The sequence below is a fragment of the Aegilops tauschii genome, chromosome 2, assembly GCF_002575655.3.
Source record: "Aegilops tauschii subsp. strangulata cultivar AL8/78 chromosome 2, Aet v6.0, whole genome shotgun sequence".
In the NCBI taxonomy this organism is placed as follows: domain Eukaryota; kingdom Viridiplantae; phylum Streptophyta; class Magnoliopsida; order Poales; family Poaceae; genus Aegilops; species Aegilops tauschii.
This window is the reverse complement of record NC_053036.3, coordinates 14,834,302-14,858,277: the sequence shown is the minus strand read 5'-3', so window position 1 is coordinate 14,858,277 and position 23,976 is coordinate 14,834,302. Positions and strand designations below refer to the sequence as shown.

The 23,976-nt window shown below is 47.4% G+C and overlaps 1 protein-coding gene and 1 non-coding gene across 2 annotated transcripts; both read right to left on the bottom strand.

The window, feature by feature from the left end:
- Positions 1-12,397: 12,397 nt before the first annotated feature.
- LOC120975116 (small nucleolar RNA Z247) lies at positions 12,398-12,536 on the bottom strand. The gene has a single exon (XR_005770953.1). It is a non-coding gene; the product is annotated as a small nucleolar RNA Z247 (small nucleolar RNA).
- A 3,608-nt stretch (positions 12,537-16,144) lies between these two features.
- LOC109771238 (uncharacterized) lies at positions 16,145-18,506 on the bottom strand. Its single transcript, XM_020329930.4, has 5 exons — positions 18,246-18,506; positions 17,630-17,772; positions 17,340-17,469; positions 16,767-16,958; positions 16,145-16,614 (listed from the first exon to the last, which is right to left on the bottom strand). The coding sequence occupies exons 1-5, from the start codon at positions 18,303-18,305 to the stop codon at positions 16,441-16,443; spliced, it is 699 nt and encodes a 232-aa protein (XP_020185519.1). The 5' UTR covers positions 18,306-18,506; the 3' UTR covers positions 16,145-16,440.
- Between the last annotated feature and the right edge of the window lie 5,470 nt (positions 18,507-23,976).

The following is a 23,976-nucleotide window of genomic DNA, read 5'->3' as shown; positions in this document are numbered from 1 at the left end:
GAGGCACATGATGAGCCCGCTGATGATCTTGGTCGGACCATTGCTGATGCACGGAGACGCTGCGAAACTGACAAGGAGAGGGAGAATTTGGATCGCATGTTAGAGGATCACAAATAGTCGTTGTACCCAGGATGCGATAATAGTCTGAAAAAGCTGGGCTGCACACTGGATTTGCTAAAATGGAAGGCACGGGAAGGTGTAGCTGACTCATCATTTGAAAATTTGCTGAAAATGTTGAAGAATATGTTTCCGAAGAATAACGAGTTGCCCGCCAGTACGTACGAAGCAAAGAAGGTTGTCTGCCCTCTAGGTTTAGAGGTTCTGAAGATACATGCATGCATTAACGACTGCATCCTCTACCGCGGTGAATACGAGAATTTGAATGAATGCCCTGTATGCACTGCATTGCATTATAAGATTAGAGGCGATGACCCTGGTGACGATGTTGAGGGCGAGAAACCCAGGAAGAGGGTTCCCGCCAAGGTGATGTGGTATGCTCCTATAATACCATGGTTGAAACGTCTGTTCAGGAACAAAAAGCATGCCAAGTCGTTGCGATGGCACAAAGAGGACCGTAAGTCCGACGGGGAGTTGAGACACCCCGCTGATGGAACGCAATGGAGAAAGATCGACAGAGTGTTCAAAGATTTTGCAGCTGACGCAAGGAACATAAGATTTGGTCTAAGTACTGATGGCATGTATCCTTTTGGCGAGCAGAGCTCCAGCCATAGCACCTGGCCCGTGACTCTATGCATCTACAACCTTCCTCCTTGGTTGTGCATGAAGCGGAAGTTCATTATGATGCCAGTGCTCATCCAAGGTCCAAAGCAACCCGGCAACGACATCGATGTGTACCTAAGGCCATTAGTTGATGAACTTTTACAGTTGTGGGGCAGACCTGGTGTACGTGTCTGGGATGAGCACAAAGAAGAGGAATTTGACCTACGAGCGTTGCTTTTTGTAACCATCAACGATTGGCCTGCTCTCAGTAACCTTTCGGGACAGACAAATAAGGGATACAATGCATGCACGCACTGCTTACATGAGACTGAAAGTGTACGTTTGGGTAATTGTAAGAAGAACGTGTACCTTGGTCATCGTCGATTTCTTCCCCGAAATCATAACGTAAGAAAGAAAGGCAAGCATTTCAACGGCAAGGCAGATCACCGGCCGAAGCCTGCGGAACGTACTGGTGCTGAGATATTTGATATGGTCAAGGATTTGAAAGTCATCTTTGGAAAGGGTCCTGGCGGACAATCAGTTCCGCGGGGAGTTGACGGGCACGCACCCATGTGGAAGAAGAAATCTATATTTTGGGAGCTAGAATATTGGAAAGTCCTAGATGTCCGCTCTGCAATCGACGTGATGCATGTTACGAAGAATATTTGCGTGAACCTGCTAAGCTTCTTGGGCGTGTATGGGAAGACAAATGATATAAAGGAAGCACGGCAGGACCAGCAACTTTTGAAAGACCCAGATGACCGGCATCCGGAATGGTTTTAAGGTCGTGCCAGCTACGCTCTTACCAAAGAAGAGAAGGTCATTTTTTTTGAATGCCTGAGCAGTATGAAGGTCCCGTCTGGCTTCTCGTCGAATATAAAGGGAATAATAAACATGGCGGACAAAAAGTTCCTAAACCTGAAGTCTCACGACTGCCACGTGATTATGACGCAATTGCTTCCGATTGCTTTGAGGGGGCTCCTACCGGAAAATGTTCGAGTAGCCATTGTGAAGCTATGTGCATTCCTCAATGCAATCTCTCACAAGGTAATCAATCCAGAAGATCTACCACGGTTACAGAACGATGTGGTCCAATGCCTTGTCAGTTTCGAGTTGGTGTTCCCACCATCCTTCTTCGATATTATGACGCACCTCCTGCTCCACCTAGTCGAAGAGATTTCCATTCTCGGTCCTGTATTTCTACACAATATGTTCCCCTTTGAGAGGTTCATGGGAGTATTAAAGAAATATGTTCGTAACCGTGCTAGGCCAGAAGGAAGCATCGTCAAGGGCTATGGAAATGAGGAGGTAATTGAGTTCTGTATTGACTATGTTCCTGACCTTAAGCCGATTGGTATTCCTCAATCGCGGCACGAGGGGAGACTAAGTGGAAAAGGCACGATCGGAAGGAAATCAACGATATGTATGGACGGTCATTCTATGACTGAAGCACACCACACAGTTCTGCAAAATTCCAGCTTGGTGGCTCCGTACTTCGAGCAACACAAGAATATTTTACACTCGGACAACCCGGGGAAGCCTGAATCCTGGATTAGAAAGGCCCACATGGAGACTTTCGGCAGTTGGTTGCGAAAACATTTAATGAATGACAATGATGTTGGAGATCAGCTGTACATGTTGGCCAAGACACCATCTTCGACTATAACGACTTTCCAAGGGTACGAGATAAATGGGAATACATTTTACACCATCGCCCAAGATAAAAAGAGCACCAACCAAAACAGTGGTGTCCGCTTTGATGCAGCAACCGAGAATGGGCAAAAGGTCACATATTATGGTTACATAGAGGAGATATGGGAACTTGACTATGGACCCTCCTTTAAGGTCCCTTTGTTCCGGTGCAAATGGTTCAAGCTAACAGGAGGTGGGGTAAAGGTGGACGAGCAATACGGAATGACAATGGTGGATTTCAACAATCTTGGTTACCTTGACGAACCATTCGTCCTTGCCAAAGATGTCGCTCAGGTTTTTTATTTGAAGGACATGAGTAGCAAACCGAGGAAACGGAAAGATAAGAAAACGATCAGTACATCATGCGATGATCCAAAGCGCCACATTGTTCTTTCAGGGAAAAGAAACATCGTGGGAGTGGAGGACAAGACAGACATGTCAGAAGATTATAATATGTTTGGTGAAATTCCGCCCTTCAAAGTGAACACTGACCCAAGCATTAAGTTAAATGATGAGGATGCTCCATGGATACGGCACAATCGTAAGCAAGCAGGGACACAAGGGAAGAATTGATGTGTAATAATTTATTGTACCAAACTTTGTTGAATGGATCATGTGAATTAAAACGTACGATGGCGAATCCGGATGATTTGTATTTGGTCGATGAACTGAATGATGTATCAAACCTTTTGTCAAACCTTCAAGGGATCGAGGATGTAGAACAAAACAATCGGTATCGCCATCATACAGCCCTGCCGTGGCTACTGAGTGCATATATGCATACCAAATGCACTCCAGGACGTATGATGGCGAATCCGGATGATTTGTATTTGGTCGATGAACTGAATGATGTATCAAACCTTTTGTCAAACCTTCAAGGGATCGAGGATGTAGAACAAAACAATCGGTCTGAATTTTTAAAATGAATTAGTTTTATTTTTCTGGATTTTTTGATATATTATTTGTATTTTTAAGATTTTAAAATGAATTAGTTTTATTTTTCTGGATTTTTTGATATATTATTTGTATTTTTAAGATTTTAAAATGAATTAGTTTTTTTTGAATTTTTGATATATTATTTGTATTTTTAAGATTTTCAAATGAATTAGTTTTATTTTTTTGAATTTTTTGATATATTATTTGTATTTTTAAGATTTTCAAATGAATTAGTTTTATTTTTTTGAATTTTTTGATATATTATTTCTATTTTTAAGATTTTAAAATGAATTAGTTTTATTTTTCTAAATTTTTTGATATATTATTTGTATTTTTAAGATTTTAAAATGAATTAGTTTTTTTTTGAATTTTTTGATATATTATTTATATTTTTAAGATTTTAAAATGAATTAGTTTTATTTTTCTGAATTTTTTGATATATTATTTGTATTTTTAAGATTTGAAAATGAATTAGTTTTATTTTTCTGAATTTTTGATATATTATTTGTATTTTTAAGATTTTAAAATGAATTAGTTTTATTTTTCTGAATTTTTTGATATATTATTTGTATTTTTAAGATTTTAAAATGAATTAGTTTTATTTTTCTGAATTTTTTGATATATTATTTGTATTTTTAAGATTTTAAAATGAAAAGTATTTGAAAAAGGACCTTTAGTCGCGGTTCGTGACACGAACCGCGACTAAAGGCTCTTTCCGCGCGGGAACGAAAACGGCGCGAAAGAACCTTTAGTCGCGGGTCGTGACACCAACCGCGACTAAAGGTACCCCTTTAGTCCCGGTTGGGGACACCAACCGCGACTAAAGGGACTAAAGGCTTGCCCTATATATTCTCCGCGGCCCTCGTCTTCTCCGCGCTAACCACCAAACGCATCCGGCCAGGACCTCGTCTTCTCCGCGGCGCCGCCCTCGTCTTCTTTGCGGCGCCGCCCTCGTCTCCGGTAGGTGCCCGCCGCCGCCTGCCGTCCTCCTCGCGTGCCTAGAAGAAGAGGGGACCGCCGCCGTCGTCTTCTCGCCCGCCGCCGCCTGCCGTCCTCCTCGTCGCCGCGTACTGGATGCGCGCCTTGCCGTCCTCCGCCGCCCGCCGCCGCCTGCCTGCCGTCCTCCGCCGCCTGCCGTCCTCAAAAGAAAAGGAAAAAGAGAGCAGAGAGGAAAAAGAAAAGGAAAAAGAAAAGGAAAAAGAAAAGGAAAGAGAGAGCAGAGAGGAAAAAGAAAAGGAAAAAGAAAAGGAAATTTATTTGGGAATAATTGTATAAATCATTAAATTTGAGCAGCGGCGGAGGAAAAAGAAAAGGAAAAAGAAAAGGAAAAACAAAATACTTGGCAGTGCTCAAACAAAAACTTCTATGCAAATTAGTGCTCAATAAAAAACTGAAAAGGAAAAAGAAAAGGAAAGAGAGAGCAGAGAGGAAAAAGAAAAGGAAATTTATTTGGGAATAATTGTATAAATTTGACAAAAAAACATCAATTTTATTTTTTAGTAGCTCTTAATCATTCAACCGTCGCTGCTCCTCCTCTATGTCCCCTTAATTTTATTTTTTAATTCCTTTATACTTTATTAATTTTTACTACATGCAGGAGTGACATATGGCGGACGATAGAGCCGGGCCGCTTAGGGATCCGGAGGCTGAACGTTATTTAATGGGCATCATAAACAACGAGATTCCTTGTGTGCTGGGCTCAGAATATGAGCAAGAAGAGGATGTAGTCTCTTCTTTTCTGAACCTTGACGGTGGAACAGACATTGTCGATGATCAAGAAGGTGAAGGAACGGACATTGTCGACGGAGGTCAACCGTCAACAAACGACGATCTCGAATTGCAAGTAGCAACCACCTCTGGCGAGGTATATATATACATTGAGCCTCTCGTGATACAAACTTACTGAAATGTGAATACATATGTATTAACGCGCGCGACTCTCTTTCTTTTTTTTTTGCCCTCGGCCGGATCGAGTACGACAAAGCGTGGCAAATCCAAGGCGATGAAAATAAGAGAAACATATACCATTGATTTTGTCAGTGAAACCGGCAAGCCTCTACAGCACACCTCAAAGTTTATCAACCAATGCGGAGTCGTTGTTAGAGACAACGTCCCGATCACCGTCCAGGAATGGAAGGAGCCAAAGAAGGCACGTCTTGGTTTCAGTTTTGTCGACAAGAGAACGAAAAAGGATTGCTGGAGAAAGCTTATGGAACATTTCATTCTACCTCCGGAATACAACAAAGTCGATGAATTCGGTAACGAGGTTCCGGGTGGACGTGAGAGGAGGAGGCTAGTTAAAGAGTTCGCTCTTCAGAAGATGGCCGAAGCATTCCGGAACTTCAAGAAAAATTTAACCCGTGACTATGTCAACAAGGGCAAGACTCCGGATTTTAATGGACAACATGAGAAACTGAAAGATGATTGGCCAGAATTTGTGAGGCAAAAGAAATCGGAGCATTTCAAGGAAATATATAAAAAAAAGGATAATGCGAGTAAGAAAAAGTTCCATCATATTATGGGGCCAGGAGGATACCGCCTTTCGGAGCCTAAGTGGCAGAAGATGGAGGGGGACCTGAGGGTGCGAGGAATCCCTCTAGGTACAGAGGGATGGGACCCAAGGGCCAAAAGCTAGTGGTACAGGCATGGGGGATCGCTAGACCCGGAGACAGGGGTGTGTGTTCACCGGAAGAAAAAGTTTGCTCCCACCCAAGCCCTTATTGACGCAATGACCCAAGCTCAAGAGGGCTTGATCAAGTTCAACAGAGAGAAAGACGCACTGACAACAGCCCTCGGGAATGATGAACACGGAGGACGTGTACGAGGCAAAGGCAGAATTCCGTGGAAAGTAGGGTTTTCCCAGGACAATGACCCGTACTGTTACAGAAGCCGTAAGAGAAAGACGGACCGGGATGCAGATCTTTTGGCGAAGTTTGCATCGGACCTCCATGAGTTGAAGCAGACCGTGCATGAAATAGTAAAAGAAAAATCGGCTGCAGGGCCGCATGAAGATCATGAAGCGGATCGCGGAAGCCAGCAGCGGAGAAGCAGCGTGGCTTCCACGGATGCCCCGCCTGGTGCTAATGCACCGACGATCGAGATTCGTGCACCGGAGCCTCACTACCCCGTGGATGATGTAAAGGAGATGAAAGAATGTGATCTGCATTATCCCGTGGGGAACGTTTTCACGAAGGTAGCTACAGGCAGTGCTTTACCCTGTACACCTGGAGCACTCCACCACAACAACCCCATTGCATATGGCTATGCTCGTGTCATGGTGGAAGACATAGTCCAAGAGTTTGAGGACCTGGAGATTGACAAAGCTACACCCGAAGGGGAGAGAAGACTTGGAGATGTCAAGCGCCAGATCATTCTATGGAAAAAGAAGTACATAGTGTTTCCAGGCGAGGCGCCAAGGCTAACAAGTCCACCCCCCTCCGATGGTGGTGGTGGTGGTGGCGGTGGTGGTGGTCGTGGTGGTTCACCTACACCTCCTTCACGCCATTCGACGCCGTCCCCCGATCCACAACCTCTGGCGGGTAAGCAGCCGCCGCCCCCCAATCCTCCTCCGGCGGGTACGACGCCCCCCAATCCACCTCCGGCGAAGAAGCAGAAGCAGGCGGACAGCAAGGAAACCCGCTCCTGGACTATTAACCCGGACCCTTATGTACCTAAGACCACAAGGGTACCGGAGCCATCACTGAAGCCTCTCCTCCCAAGGCCTTGGGAACTTAGTGAAGCTGAAACCAAATTGGACGCGTCTGCTCATTATGAGAAATGGAAGGCGGATACGAAGGCGATAAAAGAGCCTGAGCCCAAGCAAGTATTCACTGAGAAGCAAAAGAAGTGGGCTAAGGATTTTTTGACGACACCGTCCCAAGCCGAGCTGAATATGCCTGACGACTATGGACATGAACTTCGTAGGCAAGCAAAAATATTGAAGGAGGAGAAAAAAGAAAGTAAAAAAAGCGGGAAACAAGTTGACCAGCTCGGGATGCAGAATAAACAATCGATCCCCCCGCTCATAGTGAAAGCCGGTCCGGAAGAGGACCCCGAGATCATAGCAGCTGCGGCAGCACTTGGATTGACTGTAGCGAGTGCCATGAAACAAGCGTCCGAGATGGGTTTGATTCTTCGTGCCTCGTTAGGCCTTGAGGATGCGCCAGTATGTGAGATAGCATTACAATATGTGCGGAATGGGCCTCTCGTCGAGCCTGCGCGGGAAAAGAGTCTACCACCACAAATGCGAAATCTGCTACGTTGGTACAAGCATTTCATAACATGGGCCGACAAAGAATATGTTTATGCGGATGTTACAGAGGAGCATCACACCAAACGGTACTCTGTACAAGTTCATATGAGTGAATTGTTCCAGCTGTTCAATCTGTGCGAGCTCGACAAATCTATCCTGAGTTGCTACGTTCTGTAAGTGATTTATTTCTACCTCATCTCGTTCTTCATTGCCTGCACTATATATATATATATATATATATATATATATATATATATATATATATATATATATATATATATATATATATATATATATATATATTGTCCTAACTATATTGTTGCGTACGCTATTATGTAGATTGAAGATTTGGGAATGAAAAATAAGAAACATCCATGATGTTGGGTTCATTGACCCACATATCGTTAATGGACATGTGTTACAAAATCACCCCGAAGACGTGGAGAAAGACTTGTACAAGTTTCTTAGAAAGCATCAACTCAAAAGTCATATTCTATTTCCTTACCATTTTGGGTGAGTGTTTCTCTCTTGTGCCCATTCTCTTTTGTTTACTCCATGCATGGTATGTCTAATCGATGAGTTATGCATGACTGTGCATGTAACGTGTCCGCAGGTTCCACTGGATTCTGCTAAATATTGAACTTCACACCTCCAGAGTTCTAATCATGGACTCTATGGATTCGGATTCAAAGCGTTGGGCCGACATGAGAAAAATGCTGCAAAAGTAATTATTTTCAATCATTTGAGCTCTATATCGATCGGTCTCTTTCGTTCATTTCCTAATATCAAGTAACTAATAACTCCCTTGTTCATTTAATTTTCTTTGCCCTGTAGGGTTTGGAGACGGTTCTCAGAAGAAATTGTCGGTGAATTCAAACATGAGCTAGATTTTAAAAGGTTAGTTAATGTGGATAAGCAGCCACCGGGGACCAATCTATGTGGATACTATATTTGTGAGAACATCCGGAGACACACCTCTGAGCGGAAGGCATCGGATAGCGTGCGGAAGGCGACGGATAACTTGCGGAGGAGGCTTAGTCCAGAAGCTCGCTTCCGACCAATTCAAGATGAATTAGCAGGATTTTTCATGAGGGAAGTCATCAATCCTAAAGGAGAACACTATACCGAGGACGAAGAAATTTATATGCATACCCGAGATTGAAACTTGTTCGAAGTTGTATATGGTCATCCATCCTAATTGTGTATGGAAACTTGTTCGAAGTTGTATATGGTCACCCGAGATTGAATATATATTATATATTCCTCTTGAATTCTTCTTGTTTGAAATTTCATATGCATGTATATAGTAGCGTAGAATATGTGTACTGAAACTTCATCAAAATTAAAATAAAACACAAAATAAAATATAAAAGAAATAAAACACTACAAATTAAAAAGAAACCAGGTTTAGGGGGGCTAAAACCCTAAACCTGCGGAGAGGCCTTTAGTCCCGGTTAGCCACGAGAATCGGGACTAAAGGTCCTCCGCCCCGACGGACTCCTGACGCCCACGTGGACGGGCCTTTAGTCGCGGTTCGTAAGAGGCGCGACTAAAGGGGAGGGGGGGCTTTAGTCGCGCATATTTAGTCCCGGTTGCACAGCCGGGATTAATGGCCTTTGCGAACCGGGACTAAAGGCATATTTTCTACAAGTGGTGATTTGGAGCATATTTTCAAGAGAAGATGTCATTGATGTTCCCTTCTCATACAAGCAGAGAGACGTTCTGTTCACTGGACAAGTACTTCCCCTGCGGCAAATGCACGATGGCATCTATCATGGTGCCCACTCCACTGATATCGACATCGACACCATTGAAGAAAAGGTCGCATAATTAGTTAATGCATGCATGGGCCGATATATATATGTACTAAATAAATAAAGTCCATCATTTGTGTTATCATTCTATGTTACATATGTAATCGATGTACCAACCTTTTATTGTCACCTATATATATCTGAATTAATATATGTATTTCGTCATTTTCTCTACTTGTAGTGGAATGGACGGCCATATTCTAGATTGAACCGGAATTCTGTTATTCTGTTGACACAATGATATCGTTAGTGAAAGTCAGACGGAAGCATAACTCCTTTTTTTGGCAAATAGATGGAACCGTAACTCAAGATGGCATCTTACTTAAGCAGAGCGGTAAAGTAAGACATGTTCTGATGTCCTCCAACTCCAAACTTCACAAAATTTAAACCAAAAACCAACTCTAACGCTACAACTTCAAGAAGCTAAAATTATTGAATCCATCTTGGGCTATATAGTGTATTTTTGTGAAGCAAGGGAAACCCAACTTATCATTAATAGGAATCTGGAATTGACTTATTTACGGTCGTAATGCCACCGCCAAGAAAACGATTCGATCTCCCAGTGCTCCTCCTCGCTCGGTTTCGCTCGCTCACATCTCCCCTGTCCCTCATGTTCTCCTCTCGAAACCTCACGGCCGCCACGCCTGGCTGCCCCGTCGTCGGGCGGACCTTCTCCTCTGCCTACAGATCCAACCTTCCTTGCTTATTCCCTATTGGATCCCGTCCTCAGCGCCGCCAGTCCCGTTGTCAACAATGAGCTGCAACCCCATGGGAATGAGGACATAACCCAAACACCATTGATACCCCCCCCTCTCCCAAGCCAGGAGTGGCATGTGTGCAGTTTGGCCTGAAGTGGGCTCCTTCCAGCCGGTCCAAGGTGGCAACAACAGACCTGCAGCGCCTCCCAGCTGGGCTGCCAGCTCAACAGGGCGCCACCAGAAGCGAAAAACCAAGCGAGACGTGGGATTTGGGAAGTTTTGGAGAAGCTAGGAAGTTTCAGAAGAGGCCCTTAGTCTGTTTTACATAGCTCTTCCATGATATCGTGCCGAACCAAGACCGACGGCCTTCTAGTTTTCAATTCTAGAAAGATTCAACATGTAATGACCGACAGAGATTTGTCATGCGCTGGTGGCTTGGATCCGACGCGTGTGGTTGGCGGCATTAGGGAATTAACCCCAGGATCCGCGTCTGCAGCAGGGGACCCGCCTGCACCAGATCTCTCGTGTTCAGTGCCCTGATTTGTGTCAGCCAAATCTTCCTCTTGTCTGGCGCCTGTACAACTTCGATTATGCATAAAATCACGGATCGGAACATCAATTTTTTCGTTGTTTCCATTAGTAGTATATAAGGATGACTATTAGACAAGGGAAACACGGTTTCATCGAAAACCACATCTCTAGAGATATAAACCCGCCCGGTAGAAATATCTAGACACTTAAAACCTTTGTGAAGGTTACTGTAGCCTAAGAAGGCACATTGCTTAGAATGGAATTGAAGTTTGTTCGTGTTTTATGGACGTAGATTCGGCCAGCAGGCGCACCCAAAGATGCGGAGGGACGAGTAATTGGGTTTTTCATGACACAATTTCTCAAGAGGTGTTTCAAAATTGATGACTTTGTTTGCAAGCCTATTAATAAGATAGGTGGCCGCAATGAACGTCTCATCCCAAAATTTTAGTGGCATGGATGCTTGGGCTAGAAGAGAGAGTCCAACTTCGCCAATGTGTCGATGTTTACGTTCGGTTGACCAATTTTGCTGATGTGCATGGGACAGGAGACATGATGAGATATGCTAATCTTAGTAAAAAAAGAAATTTAACTTCACGTATTCTCCTCCCCAATCAGTTTGGAGAGCAAGAATTTTCCGATCAAATTGACGTTCAACATGGTTTTGGAAGTCATGAAATTTTTGAAAGACTTCTAACTTATGTTTGATTAGGTAGATCCATGTGAACTTACTGAAATCATCTATGAAGCTCACATAGTAAAAAAAAATCTATCTACGGATTCAACAGCTCGACCCCACACATCAAAAAAATAAGTTCCAAAGGGAACTTTGATTCACTTATTGATTTTGGATAAGGCAATTGATGACTTTTGCCTTTTTGACGGGAATCACAAACAAATTCATTGTTGAACAACTTAACACATGGGAGTTTATTCTGACTAATTATTCTGCTAACGATGGTGGATGAAGGATGCCCTAGGCGTCGACGACACCTATCCATGGAGGGTGTGACACTGAGCACTTGCTTCTTGGGGCCTTCTCCCATGTGTTTGACAGGGTATAGAGCTCTCCTACCCTTGCCTTGCAGAAGGACCCTCCTCGTTCCCGATCCTTTACAAAAAAAGAATAGGGATGAATTTCAACGAATGAATTGTTGTCAATAGCAAGTTGGCTTGCAGAGACTAAACCCTTGTCAGCCTCGGGCACATGAAGGACATTTTAAAGAAGAAGATCATGTTCACGGGTACAAATATGAGATTGACCAATATGTGCTATAGCCATACCTGATCCACTCGCCGTGTGGATTTGTTCATCTCCAATGTACCGATCTCGGACCGTGAGCTTCTCGACATCTCCTGTGATGTGGTTCGTCACACCACCAGTTGATATCGACTCCTTACTGTGGAGCCACCATGTTTGCCAAGCGCTCCTCTCCACCTTGGTACGAGGAGTCGTACCGCTTCCAGCATTTCCATGCCGGATGCCCAAGTTTGTCATAGATCTGGCAGATCGGCTTGGCGGAGGGATTGTTGGCATAGTTCCTGGCGCTGCCGCTATTGCCACCGTTGCCCCCGTTCCCGCGATTAGGCGAGTTGGCAGCTTGGAGAAGTTGTCGCGGGCACGGTCACCACCACCGCCAGACTGCTTGTTGGGGAAGTTGCCACGGGCGTGCCTCCGCCATTGTTTTTGTTGAAGTGGAGGTGAATTGCGACGTTGGCACACGACTGGGAAGATCCGCCGCACAGACTCATGCGAACCTCGAAGCTCAGCAGCTGTGAGTACGGCTCCGGAACCGTGACCGGTTCGACCCTGGAGCACATGGCCGAGACCACTGGGTCGAACTCCTCATCCAATCCGGCAAAGATGTGAGAGACGACATCTTCTTCATCAACCTTCTTCCCTGAAGCCATTAGTTCATCACACAAAGCTCAGATACCATGAAAGATTTAGTGTAAGTGTATGCCTCTTGGCAGGGACGCGTGCGTGTTATATAGCAACACAAGATACATGGTTCGGCAGGTTGTAACTAGCCTTGCCCTCTACTCCAAGCTATACACAAGATAAGGAGATAGAGATCCTATCTAGCCTAACAACCTGTCATGTACAACAACCTACACGCACACAACACTAAGTTACAAGTTGACACGATACACACAAGCCTATCATTTAACATTGTTCAGGTACCGGCAGTTTGTTGGGGAAGGATAGAGAATTCGAAAACCCGGGCCGATATCGGGTGGGAGCCCCAATACCCAAGCTTCACAGAGATCCTCGGCATCGACGGTTAGTACTCGGTCGCACACGTTGAACAATTCTTCTTGTTACCCTGAGTGAATAGCAGCATCAAGGGGATCATACGGATGTGTTGTCGTAACACCGGGTTTTGTTGCCCCAGCACAGCAGTTTTAGAAACTTTGCAAACACTGCACAATTGTGTTGTAGAGGTGTATATTCGTTCTGCTAGGTGGTCATCCTCTGTTCGATTTTCTGATACACTTTTCGCGTTCGTCTGTCCGTCTCGTTTCCTTTCGGTCTGATGCTTGTTTTTTATCCAGGTTTCCGAGCACGTTTGTTCTGAAAGTTTTTTTTTTTACCGATTTTGGTTTCCTGGTACATCATGGCCGGAACTTTATATTGAGGTGCATTTTATAGGTTTTCATTGGATGAAATAAAATCATTTGGTTGATACGAGTTGTCCACTGAAGTTTTGTCCGAAACCACGTCTGAAGTGGAATTCCAATGCTTCCAGACAGTGACATCCCACCAACAACACAGTAAAAGAAAACCTGAAAAAAAAGGAAATTATTTATACATGGGCACTTGCAAATTGCAACAGGAATGTGGTGACAACCTTCCTTTTTTTTCCCCAACACCTGCAAGTTGCAACATGGAGTGTGGTGAAACTCTGTTTTTTCCCTTCTACATCTAGTGCCTGACATGCAGGCCCCAGGAATGAAAGTATTCACGCATGAACCTTTGCAAGTCGCAACAGGAATGTAGTGGCAGTCTTCCTCCTTTGTTTTTCAACTCTTGCAAGTTGCAACTGGAGTGTAGCGAAACTCCCAACTTTTTTGCTGTTATTTGTTGAGCAATGTTTTCTTGCTGTTAACCATCATCTGACATGTGGGCCCCGGTGTCCATACGCCTGCCGACTGCCGTCCGCGGACCGGCCTAGCCGCCCACCCAGCTAGATAGCCGTGTTGGACCCGTGCGCCTGGATGTCAGTGCTGCTGCTAGTAAACAAGTGCTCTGCCTCTTTCTCCACAGTCGAAGCAACAGAACATCACAAGATTCAGAAAAGCACCTCCATCTCCCAGTCCCAGCCTCTCTGGTGAAGAGGGTCGCCGCCATGGGGTCGGGATCTTGCTGCTGCATCGGGTGCGGCAGCAACGACGACGACGGCGGCGACGGGGGCGGCATGGGGCTGGACCCCAAGGGGTTCCTGCTTGCCATGATGATCGCCCTGGTGCTCGTCATGCTCTGCCACATGCCCAAGCCCCGCCGCAACAACTACGTCGTCTACCGCTGCTAGCCATCCACCCAGATGAACCAGCACCGGCCGTGGACGGACGGATGGTGGCTCGCCCGCCGGCGGCCGGCCGATGGCCGAGGTTTGACCGTCGATGGCCGTGGATCGATGATGCCCAAGTAAAAAGGTCCTGTTTCCTCTCCCTCACCCTGCTCTGGTTCCATCGTTGCTCAATCTTTTGTAATAATAAATAGAAACGTACTGTAATTAGCTGAGATTTACTGCTGCTCTGAAGTTTGGCCATCGCCATGTCACACGAGTGTGCATGTACTAGCACGAGAAGCAAGCGACCACTGCTGGTCGACGATATAAATGCAGAAAGATTTTAGATTCATGTCCGTCTTTTTTCTACAGTTGCACTTGTTGTGCACAAGAAAGAACCTTGTTCTGAATTCGTGGTTGCACCTGCTTCCCGATTGTTTCTTCGGAAACCATGGTGTGGTTTGATTCAGTCTACAACTTTTCAATATTTTGATCTGATGATACACCCAACCTAGGAACGGACGAATGAATGAATCAACCAAGCAAGCAAGAAAAAGAAGAAGATGTTAATTAAAATGGGCCAAAGCGCACTTACCCCCCTATTTTATAGCGCTCCTGACCAGAGAAATGGATGTTGATGTTTTTGTTGTACGCTGATATGGCTTGGCTTGGGAATTGCCTGGGAATTTGTTTTGTTCGGCAAATGAATTTTTGGTTTCGCGATGGAACCAAAATACACATTCCTCGCCGCTTTCACGCGCCTGAAGAAAAAAAGAGAATGGAGGCTGTGAAACGGCGACGCCGACGTGTGTTACTCTGTCCACACACGGACACACCACACCATATGGCCATTGTCAATAATTTTCTTTTAGAAATGCAATTTATCGATTCAGCCGCCATTTCTGACATGTTAGTTCATTGTTGCGTATGCACCATCCTTTTTCTAAAGATTTTTTTTCTAAGTGGCACGATGCATACGTCAGGTGGACGGAAAACTGCATATGCACCTCGCTGTCGAGGGGAAGTCACCTTTCGCTAAAACAACATTTCATCTCGATGATAAGACTGCAGCAGGCAGCAATCAGCGCGCGGAGACAGACATTTCACAGTTGTGGCCGGAAAGCCGCGCGCCTCCGGACGGCCGGACGGACGGCATGTTGCTTTCCGATGCGAACTTGCCCTCATCATCACGATCGGACGCATCTCCGGATGCCGCGTGCACACGAGCTAAAGCAAGCTGGGTGACACGCAGGGGACGCCGATGATTCATGGCGCCTCGCCGTGCACGTTCAGCTGTTGGATATAGACAGGCGCCGTGCCGACCTGCCGCCGGAGAGATCGAGCGCGTGCTCGGCAGTGCAGCTGTGCAGGCAGGGCAGCGGAGGAAACCGGCCGCCGCTTTTGCGCCTCCGGGAACCGGGAAAGATCTCGTCGTCGACCGCCGGCCCACGAGGAGGAGCCTCGGGATTCGGTTCGCTGGGGCCGATCCCGTGAAAACAACAGAATTTTGGACGCTCCTGAGCTGAACCGGGTGTTCTCTGCATCTGGGGTCCGGTCAGTAGACAGAAGCATTATAAAAAGAGAAAATTAGATCGCCTGCATGTGCATGGCATGCATCACAAAATCACCAGCAAAATATATGTGCATGGCATATATATTTTGCTATATGTATACTTGGTCAAAATTACAAAATTTGACTTACAGCAACAATATATTTTCAAGTATTCACGATCCAAAATGCTTTGCAAGGAAGAGTGAAAACCGAGAGACTCCCGAAGATCAGAAAACACAACAACAATACATTTTGGAACATGGCAAGTATTCACGATCCAAAATGCCTTGCAAGGAAGAGTGAAACCTGAGAGACTCTCGATCAGTTGAATTCATTGCAACGAGGGCTTCAATGCGAGAACCTGTTTAAATAAACTTACATGAAATGTTTGAAAGTGTAACACTTTGCAACCCCAACCAACCAACCAACCAACAAAAAAAGTCAGTTGAAACCCAAACAAATTTATATGAAATGTTTGAAAGCGTTTCACCCTACAATTCCAACCAACGCAGCCTGAAATGACAACAATAAACTGGAGAAACGCACACCAAATTACCTCATCATCCACAAAAGATAACCATGATGAGTTCACGTAGCATAACACAAGCAAAAGTTGTCTGGATTGGACAATGACTGCATGTTTTACGCACGTACTAAACATCTTATTCGCGTTAGTCGTCGTGACTCGAGACAATATACACCTCAGGTTCAGATGTGGTGATGGCTCTGATATAGATCACAGGAAACGAGCCATCCATGTAGCAAAGCGGGACCATGCCAGGTCAATGGCTCCCTGATTCTTGAGAGCCTCAGGTGATGTGTTCATGAAGGCATGGGAGCATCCAGGGTATATGTGCACTTCATGTGGTACCCCACAAGACTTGAGCTTCTCCTCCAACGACTTGGCTGCCTGAAACATCACCATGGCAATGCTATCTATTTTTATTTTTATTATCTGAATTAACAAACTATTTTCTAGTTTCTAACTCCCTATGGAAACAAATAAGCATCGATATTGTTTTATTAAATAATACCGAGAACTAAGGTCAAGGAAGGTCTTACGGTCACATCGGCAAACCCGACATAAGTGTCGAGCTCCCCAAAATGAGCCTGGATTGGAGCCAGAGCCCTGGAAGGATCAACAAGCTTCGACGATGGTGTCCCGTAGAAAGCAACAACAGCATCAACCTCCGGTACCAAAACTCCACTCGCGATTGCCAGTGCACCTCCCATGCAATAACCAGTAACACCAACCTAAGAACAATAGAAAAAAATATGTCAACCATTACTTACGCGCTGTATTTCAACGGAACATAAACATGACATTATGTGTTAGGATTGCGTTACCTCCATGAACCTAAATCGATTCTTTCATAACAAGATCTTAGATTTCACTAATGGGCATAGTTTACAAATCTGGTTAACCAACAAAATCACGCAACAAGGTTTGCGCAGCAAACAAACAAAATGATTACTTACATAACATATTTTCATTGATGCATGCAAGGGAGGTAGCACAACAAATCTACCAAAAGATAAATGATCTGCGTGTCACCCACCAAGAATATATAATACAATTCAAATAAGGAAAACATATATACAAAATCTTGAAACCTTAACAAAGGTAAAAGCTACCTTGGGTGATCCATTTTCCTTGAGCCATTTCACCGAGGCTTGAATGTCCTTGATTGCGCCCTGCCAGTCTAGCCCTTCCATCAGATGCCGAGCCTCGGCAGCATCCAGAGCGACCTTCCCACGGTACAAACTGAAAAAGAAAAACGTAAACGCACAAAGCATTTGAGATTTGACCGAGCAATGATATTCCGAGCGGATCGGATAGCACTTTTTGAAGCATCCGCGTTTGCCAGTACTGTGTCTTGAACAAATTGGTGCAAAGAAGCACAAGACAGGATAGACCGCCGTACTCTGGAACAAGCGCTCTGTATCCATGGCCGATTTGGGAGATGTGGGTGGCATGGTTCTTCACCTGGTTGTTGACGCCCCACCACTCTTGCAACACTACAACTCCGGGGGCATCCTGTTTGCCGACAACATAGGCATCGAAGGTCTGCAGATGTACAGCATCAGATCTGTTTATATAGCAGTAATCTAAGTTGCAATAAGGCACAGAGCAAAAGCACCAGGACTGTGTGACTGTGTCACTACGAGTGGCACAATGAAGTCATACTAGCACAAGCGTATAAATCTGCGTAATGACATCAATTTTATTTCTTTGCAAACAACAAATAAATAAAGCATCCCGTATTACAGCACACACAGCAGGTCACTGGATGGAGTGTATTAAATTCATGCTTCAGCCAACTCATCTAAATATACGAACTGATGAAGAGAGACGGGGCAATATATTTCAACACTCTCTTCAGTCAATTCATTCAAAAGTCTAAACCGAAGAATAGAGGCGGGGAATATATTTTGACAGAGTGAACTTTGTAGCTGGATGAGCCATCACAGCGGGCGACGGATGGTCTTTCGAAGCTGGAGGGAGGGAACGAGGGAGGAAGGGAGAGACGAGTCGCTCACCGTGTCCTCTCGCTGGATCCGCACCTTCTGGAAATGGGCGGCGTCGCTGGCAACGGCCATGGCGGCTCGGGGACGGAAGCGGGCGCAGTGCACGGGGCGGGGAGGCGCTCCGGAGCAGTAGCCGCGCTAGCTGTGGTCTGTGGACATGGCCACGCCCAACATGGCGTCTCCCTTTTCTGGCAAGCTAGGTGACTCGATCGGCGCAACTCGATCCTGGACCACGAGCAGAGCACGACATAGCAGGCTTCTTGTTGGTTGGCCATCAAGAAAAGCAGCTACCAGCGTAACGTTGAAGGGAAGGACAAGATATGGACGTGACAACAGCGGCCTTTCCCAACAAAAAGGGGTTGAAAAGACCTAAAGGTGCAAGGAAGTGGGCAAGATTCTTCTATCCATCCACTTCTCTTTTCCTCGTCTTACTCATTTCGAGGGCAAAAATCCTACACTTACGGGAATCTGACACTGTTACGTAATCTATACACACACTCACTTGCACTGGCTAACACTTCTCTTTTGTTTCTGAGATTGATAAGTTCCACACTGGCTAAGAGCGACTTCAACGCGCGCAGACTCAAACGGACGGTGCTTTTATCCGTCTTTTGTCCATTTAGGTTGGCCTGACGGACAACCATGTCCGCTTTCACGTTTGGGTCAATGCTTGCGCCTGACACTGACCCGACCCATTTTTCGGGTCACGCGAAGAAACATAACGCAAGCATTTTGGGTAAAATAAAAACATTAATGTCGGCCACAAAGGCCGACGAGAGTCCACGAGTCCACTTACATTAACTAAAACATAATTAAAACTAAAACTACGAGGAGGCGCGCTGCCCTACGCGTCCTCGTCCTCGTCGTCGGGGCCGGTGAGGTCGATGAGCGTCGGCCGCTCACGTGGAGCCACATATGTCCCGGTTGGTATAAGAACCGAGACTAAAGGTATTGGGCTTTAGTACCGACCCATTAGTCCCAGTTCCCTAACCAGGACAAATGGGCCTTATAAACCGGAACAATTGGGCCTTTTTCTACTAGTGCAGGCTCGAGCGACGTCGTCCGTCGCGAGTTGTACCGCCGCCGCCGGCTGGGCTGGCCCAACGCCGGAAAGGCGCGCCTCCTCCTCCACCTCGTGATGCTCCTCTCCGTGTCGCACTCGAGCATCTCGAGGTACTCTCCCTGGCGTCGCTCCTCGGCCAGACGCTGTTGTCGTCACTGCTTGAGGTAGGCCTGCTCCTGCGCCGACTTCGCCCGATACCAGACCGATGGCGCGCTGACCCACTCACGCACATGCCCGGTCCAGGAGTAGCGCTCGATGGGGGTCGGCTCGGGCGCTGGTTCCGGCTCCGGCTCGGCCTTGACAGGGGACGACGGTGCCAATGGCGGCACGACACAGTCGCCGGACGCAGAGAGCGCCATGACCTCCGCCATGCACCCCTGGTATGCCTCCTCCTCCTCCTGCTCCTCCTCCTTGCGCCCCTCCTCGTTTTCATGGAGGACGGCGGCCAGCGCTGCCAGGTAGGCGGCCTCCTGTCGGTGTCAAAACCGGCGGATCTCGGGTAGGGGTCCCGAGCTGTGGATCTAGGATCGATGGGGAACAAGGGACGATGAACACGGTATTTACCCAGGTTTGGGCCCTCTCGAAGAGGTAAAACCCTATGTCCTGCTTGATTGTATTTGATGTATGGTATGGTTACAAAGTAGATCTACCTCGAGATTAAACGAGCTAAACCCTAAGGTAATGAGGTGATGAATGTAGCTCTCGCCCTAAACCCCCTGGTTTATATAGACACCAGTAGGGTTAGGGTTACATTTGATCGGTTACAATGAAGGAAAGATCATGCTAATCCCGACTTGGAGGGCACACCACGACTCCGAAGATCTCCTGTCCGGTCACGGGTCCGCACTCTAGCTTGGCCCCATAGTGGCCCATCAGTCCGGCCTATATGTAATAGGTCGACAGCCCGGGTACCCCTTAGTCGAGGACTCCCTCAGTAGCCCCCGAACTAGCCTCCAATGCCAGGGCATGTATTCGGCGTCCGCACATATCATGGTCTTCGTCTTGCGAGGCGAGTTCTTGTTTTATCCTATGCATATTCGGAGCTTGAGTGGTGTTCGGAATCTGAAGCGTCCACTTTACTTAGCCTTGAAGGCCAAAGTGCTCGAGTGTGAACAGTGCCCATGTCTGACAACTTTTAGCGAAGGGTCGCGGCCGGTCATAACGTCAAACGGCTGGCAGTTCTTGATGCGCGGCTCGAGGCCACCCCTCCATTGGCACATCTCATCAAGGCAGAGATCATGCTCCGTTTTTAGGGGACATGATCAATGATTTCGATTCCCCATCCGCGCATGACGTTGCGAGTATATCAGGAAGTGGAGAAGCCCACAACGTGAAAAGAGGAACCCTTGGCTCCTCCATAGCCCATAAAAGGGGAACGACCATAGTTATCATTTTACGCCTTCTTCCTCCTCCGCTGCTGCCTTTCCAATCTCCAGAGCTCCATCGCCCTTTCACAGCGATTCCCTTTCCCGCTTCCTCCTAACCTCGACCATGGCCAGATCCGGAGTTAATGGAAAGTGGGAAGCCTTTGTCGTCACCAATAACGACATCGAGGAGCTAAAGCGGCTACCTGTCGGCCGATATCGCTCACCGGGCCCCCGAGAAGGGCCAGGTCATCCCCACGCTCAAGCCAGGCGAGAGGGTGGTCCCCCCCCATTTCATTTGGGGGTTAGGATTCCCGCTGCACCCCTTCGTGCGGGGATTGTTGTTCTTCAATGGGCTAGATTTTCACGAAGCCCCTAATTCTCTCCTCCACATTTCCACCTTCATCATTGTATGCGAGGCCCTTCTGCGGGTCCAGCCGCACTTCGGCCCGTGGCTGAAGATGTTCAATGTAAGCCGAAGGTGGTCGGCAGCGCCCAGATGGACTACGGCGGGGCCATGATTAGCAAGCTCACCCGAGTCCAATGGCCGCAGGGCACATTCATCGACACCGTCAAGGTGTGGCAAAAGAAGTGATTTTACATAACAGAGCCTCGGGAAGTGACCTGGTCAGCAGCCCCTGAGTTTAGATCCGGACCCCCGGCGAGGCTAACCTCGTGGACCAAGAAAGGTCTTGATTGGGCATCCGCCGATGACGGACGGCATGCAGCTTTTGAATTCGAACTTGCCCTCCTCATCACGACCGAGACTCTGTCTGTCTGTTGATGCATACACCAATCAATCACGTACGTCGTCACAATCAATCTTTATTTGTGTCCCTAATTCACATGCAAGGAAAACTAATTCATATTAGAGTGAGAAAGTAGCATGCAATCGGGAAGAAAATACAAAAGCATATAGTGAGAAAGTAGCGGACGCAGCGATTCGGAGCTCGAGCTCAGATGCTCCCGAAATCGCCAGCATCCGCCCATGACTTGGGATCTGAACAATTGGGCCTAACACGTCGGAAACGAAACAATGGAAAAGGATCGTACGACGGCTATACAGTATGGAATAGTGCCGATTTCGCGGTGCCTTCAAGAAGGGCACGACACCGAAAGTCGCCACCGCCCGATCTCGGAGATCAAGTTTTCACCCGGAGCAACATGGAGAGAAGAGAACACCACGACGGAGCCTTCATGAAGGAAACGACGCCCGTGGCCGTCGCCACCGTCGGCCGGAGAAGACCGGGCAAGTTATGCACTCTGATGTTAACCCTCTACCAAACCACCATGCTTCGCCAAACATCGCCAGCCATGCCACCCACGTGGCCATGGCTGCCCGACCGCACCCAAGACGCGCGCTCCGCCCACGAACGCCACGTCTCCCACCGCCAGGGCCGCCGCCCAGCATCCAAGCAACTCCGTGAACACCCAAAGGCCTTGGCTTTGGCCTGACTGGCAGCCGCCGCCTATGGAGATGCCAGCAACCGCCCTGCCTCGAACATCGCCAGAACCCCAACAAAGAGCACACAACCGAGGAAAGGGGGAGGAGGAGCGGTCGCATCCGGACCGGTGCACCCCTGCACCGGCGACAGGTGGCCATCGGGGCCTCCCATCCCTCCTGAGAACTCCCCACCGGACACACCCCCTTGTCGCCTCACCATGGCGCCCGCCGCAGCTCGACGCGAGGCCACCAACGGCAGCCCGCCCAACCATCGACAAGGAGCGCGAAGCCAACCCGCACCCGCAGCCAAGAGCACTCATCGGGAGAGCCACCCCGCGCCGCTCGCCGTCGTCCAGGGGCCGGAACAGGGGAGCCCTGACTGGAGGTCGGCCAGCACGCACCACCAGCTCGCGCGCCCGCCCGAGCCCGTCCACCGCGCCACATGCCACAGCAGACGTGTCCACCCTGCCGGAGAGGCGCCGCGCGCCGCCCCCGTCCGCCGGCCCGCCAGATCTGGCCGAGCCCTGACCAAGCCGCCGCCGCATCCGCGAGCGAGAACCACCTCGTGAAGCCCACCGCGCCGCCACCAGGCCCTCACTACCCCGTCGCCAGGGCCCGCCGCCACGCCTCCGCGCCCCTCACCAGCGCGAAGCTCCGCCGGACGCCGTCGACCCGCGCCAACAACCTCCGAGCGGGATGGAGATGGAGCCCCGCCGCCACCGGCGCCGGCGGGCTTTGCCCGACAGCAAGGTCGGCGGCGGCGAGGGAGGGAAGGGAGGAGGGGAGGCTCGAAGCCGGCGGCTAGGGTCCCCCCCCCCCCCCCCCCCCCCCGCCGGTTCGCCACACGGGAGCGACGCGGGGAGGGGAGGGGGAGCTCTGGAATATGTTTTTCCCTTTGCATTTTTTTGCTGGGACAATAACAAATACTGGGTTGCTTAGCAACGCGTCCACGACGGCAGCGCTGCCTGGTTCGTCTGCGGTGAGGCAGATGAACCGGAGGACGACCTGGGCAAGCCGTCATGCACCTTCTTCGACTTGAGGCCTGTGGCTGCGTCTCCAGACGCTGAAGTCAGGTACCTTCTTTTGTTTGTTGTAGTCAGCATGTTAGTACTACTCATTGACCCGTCCATCTATGGGCTAGCAATAAAAAAATGCAAAAACATGGTAAAAATATCGGTGCTTCAAAATGCTTTCAAAAATACATTTTTGGAGCATTGATTTTTTTTGGTCATGCCTTTCATAAATGTGATATCATGATGAACATTTACAAGCACTTCGAAAATTTATCAAAGTTTACCAAAAAAAAATCAGAACTATTTGGTTTTCTTTTATTGTTGATCCGAGCTCATTTGAGCTTGAGCTCAGATACTCCCTGTCCGTTCACCTCTATCTTTCTATCAAAAGATACTACATTATCTCGAGATGAACCTTATGCAGCGTATAATTCTCAGTATACAACTCAAGTTTGGTGGTATAGCAAAAGGTCATTATAAATCCTCTCTCACTTATTCCGTAGTGTCACTAAGGTATTCCCCACCCCCCGCCCCCCTTTTTAATTTGGTACACACACCGATGACAATCAAAACATGTTGTACAATAGAAAACTTTATGTTTCAATTTGACCTTTCTAATTCTCATCTAGATGAGAACTGACAAAGTCTTATCTAATTCCGACACCTTTCAATTTATGTGTATATTGATGCAATTTTTCTTCTTTTTTTTTGTTCGATTGATTTATGCTTCTTCTTTTTTAGATTTTTTAACTTTAGGTGTATATTCATGCATCGTTTACGTAGTTGCATGAGTTTGTATGGTTTTGTGGCATGCTAAATTGCTAATTGAGGTGTCCAATTGTGAGAAGGAAAATTTGAG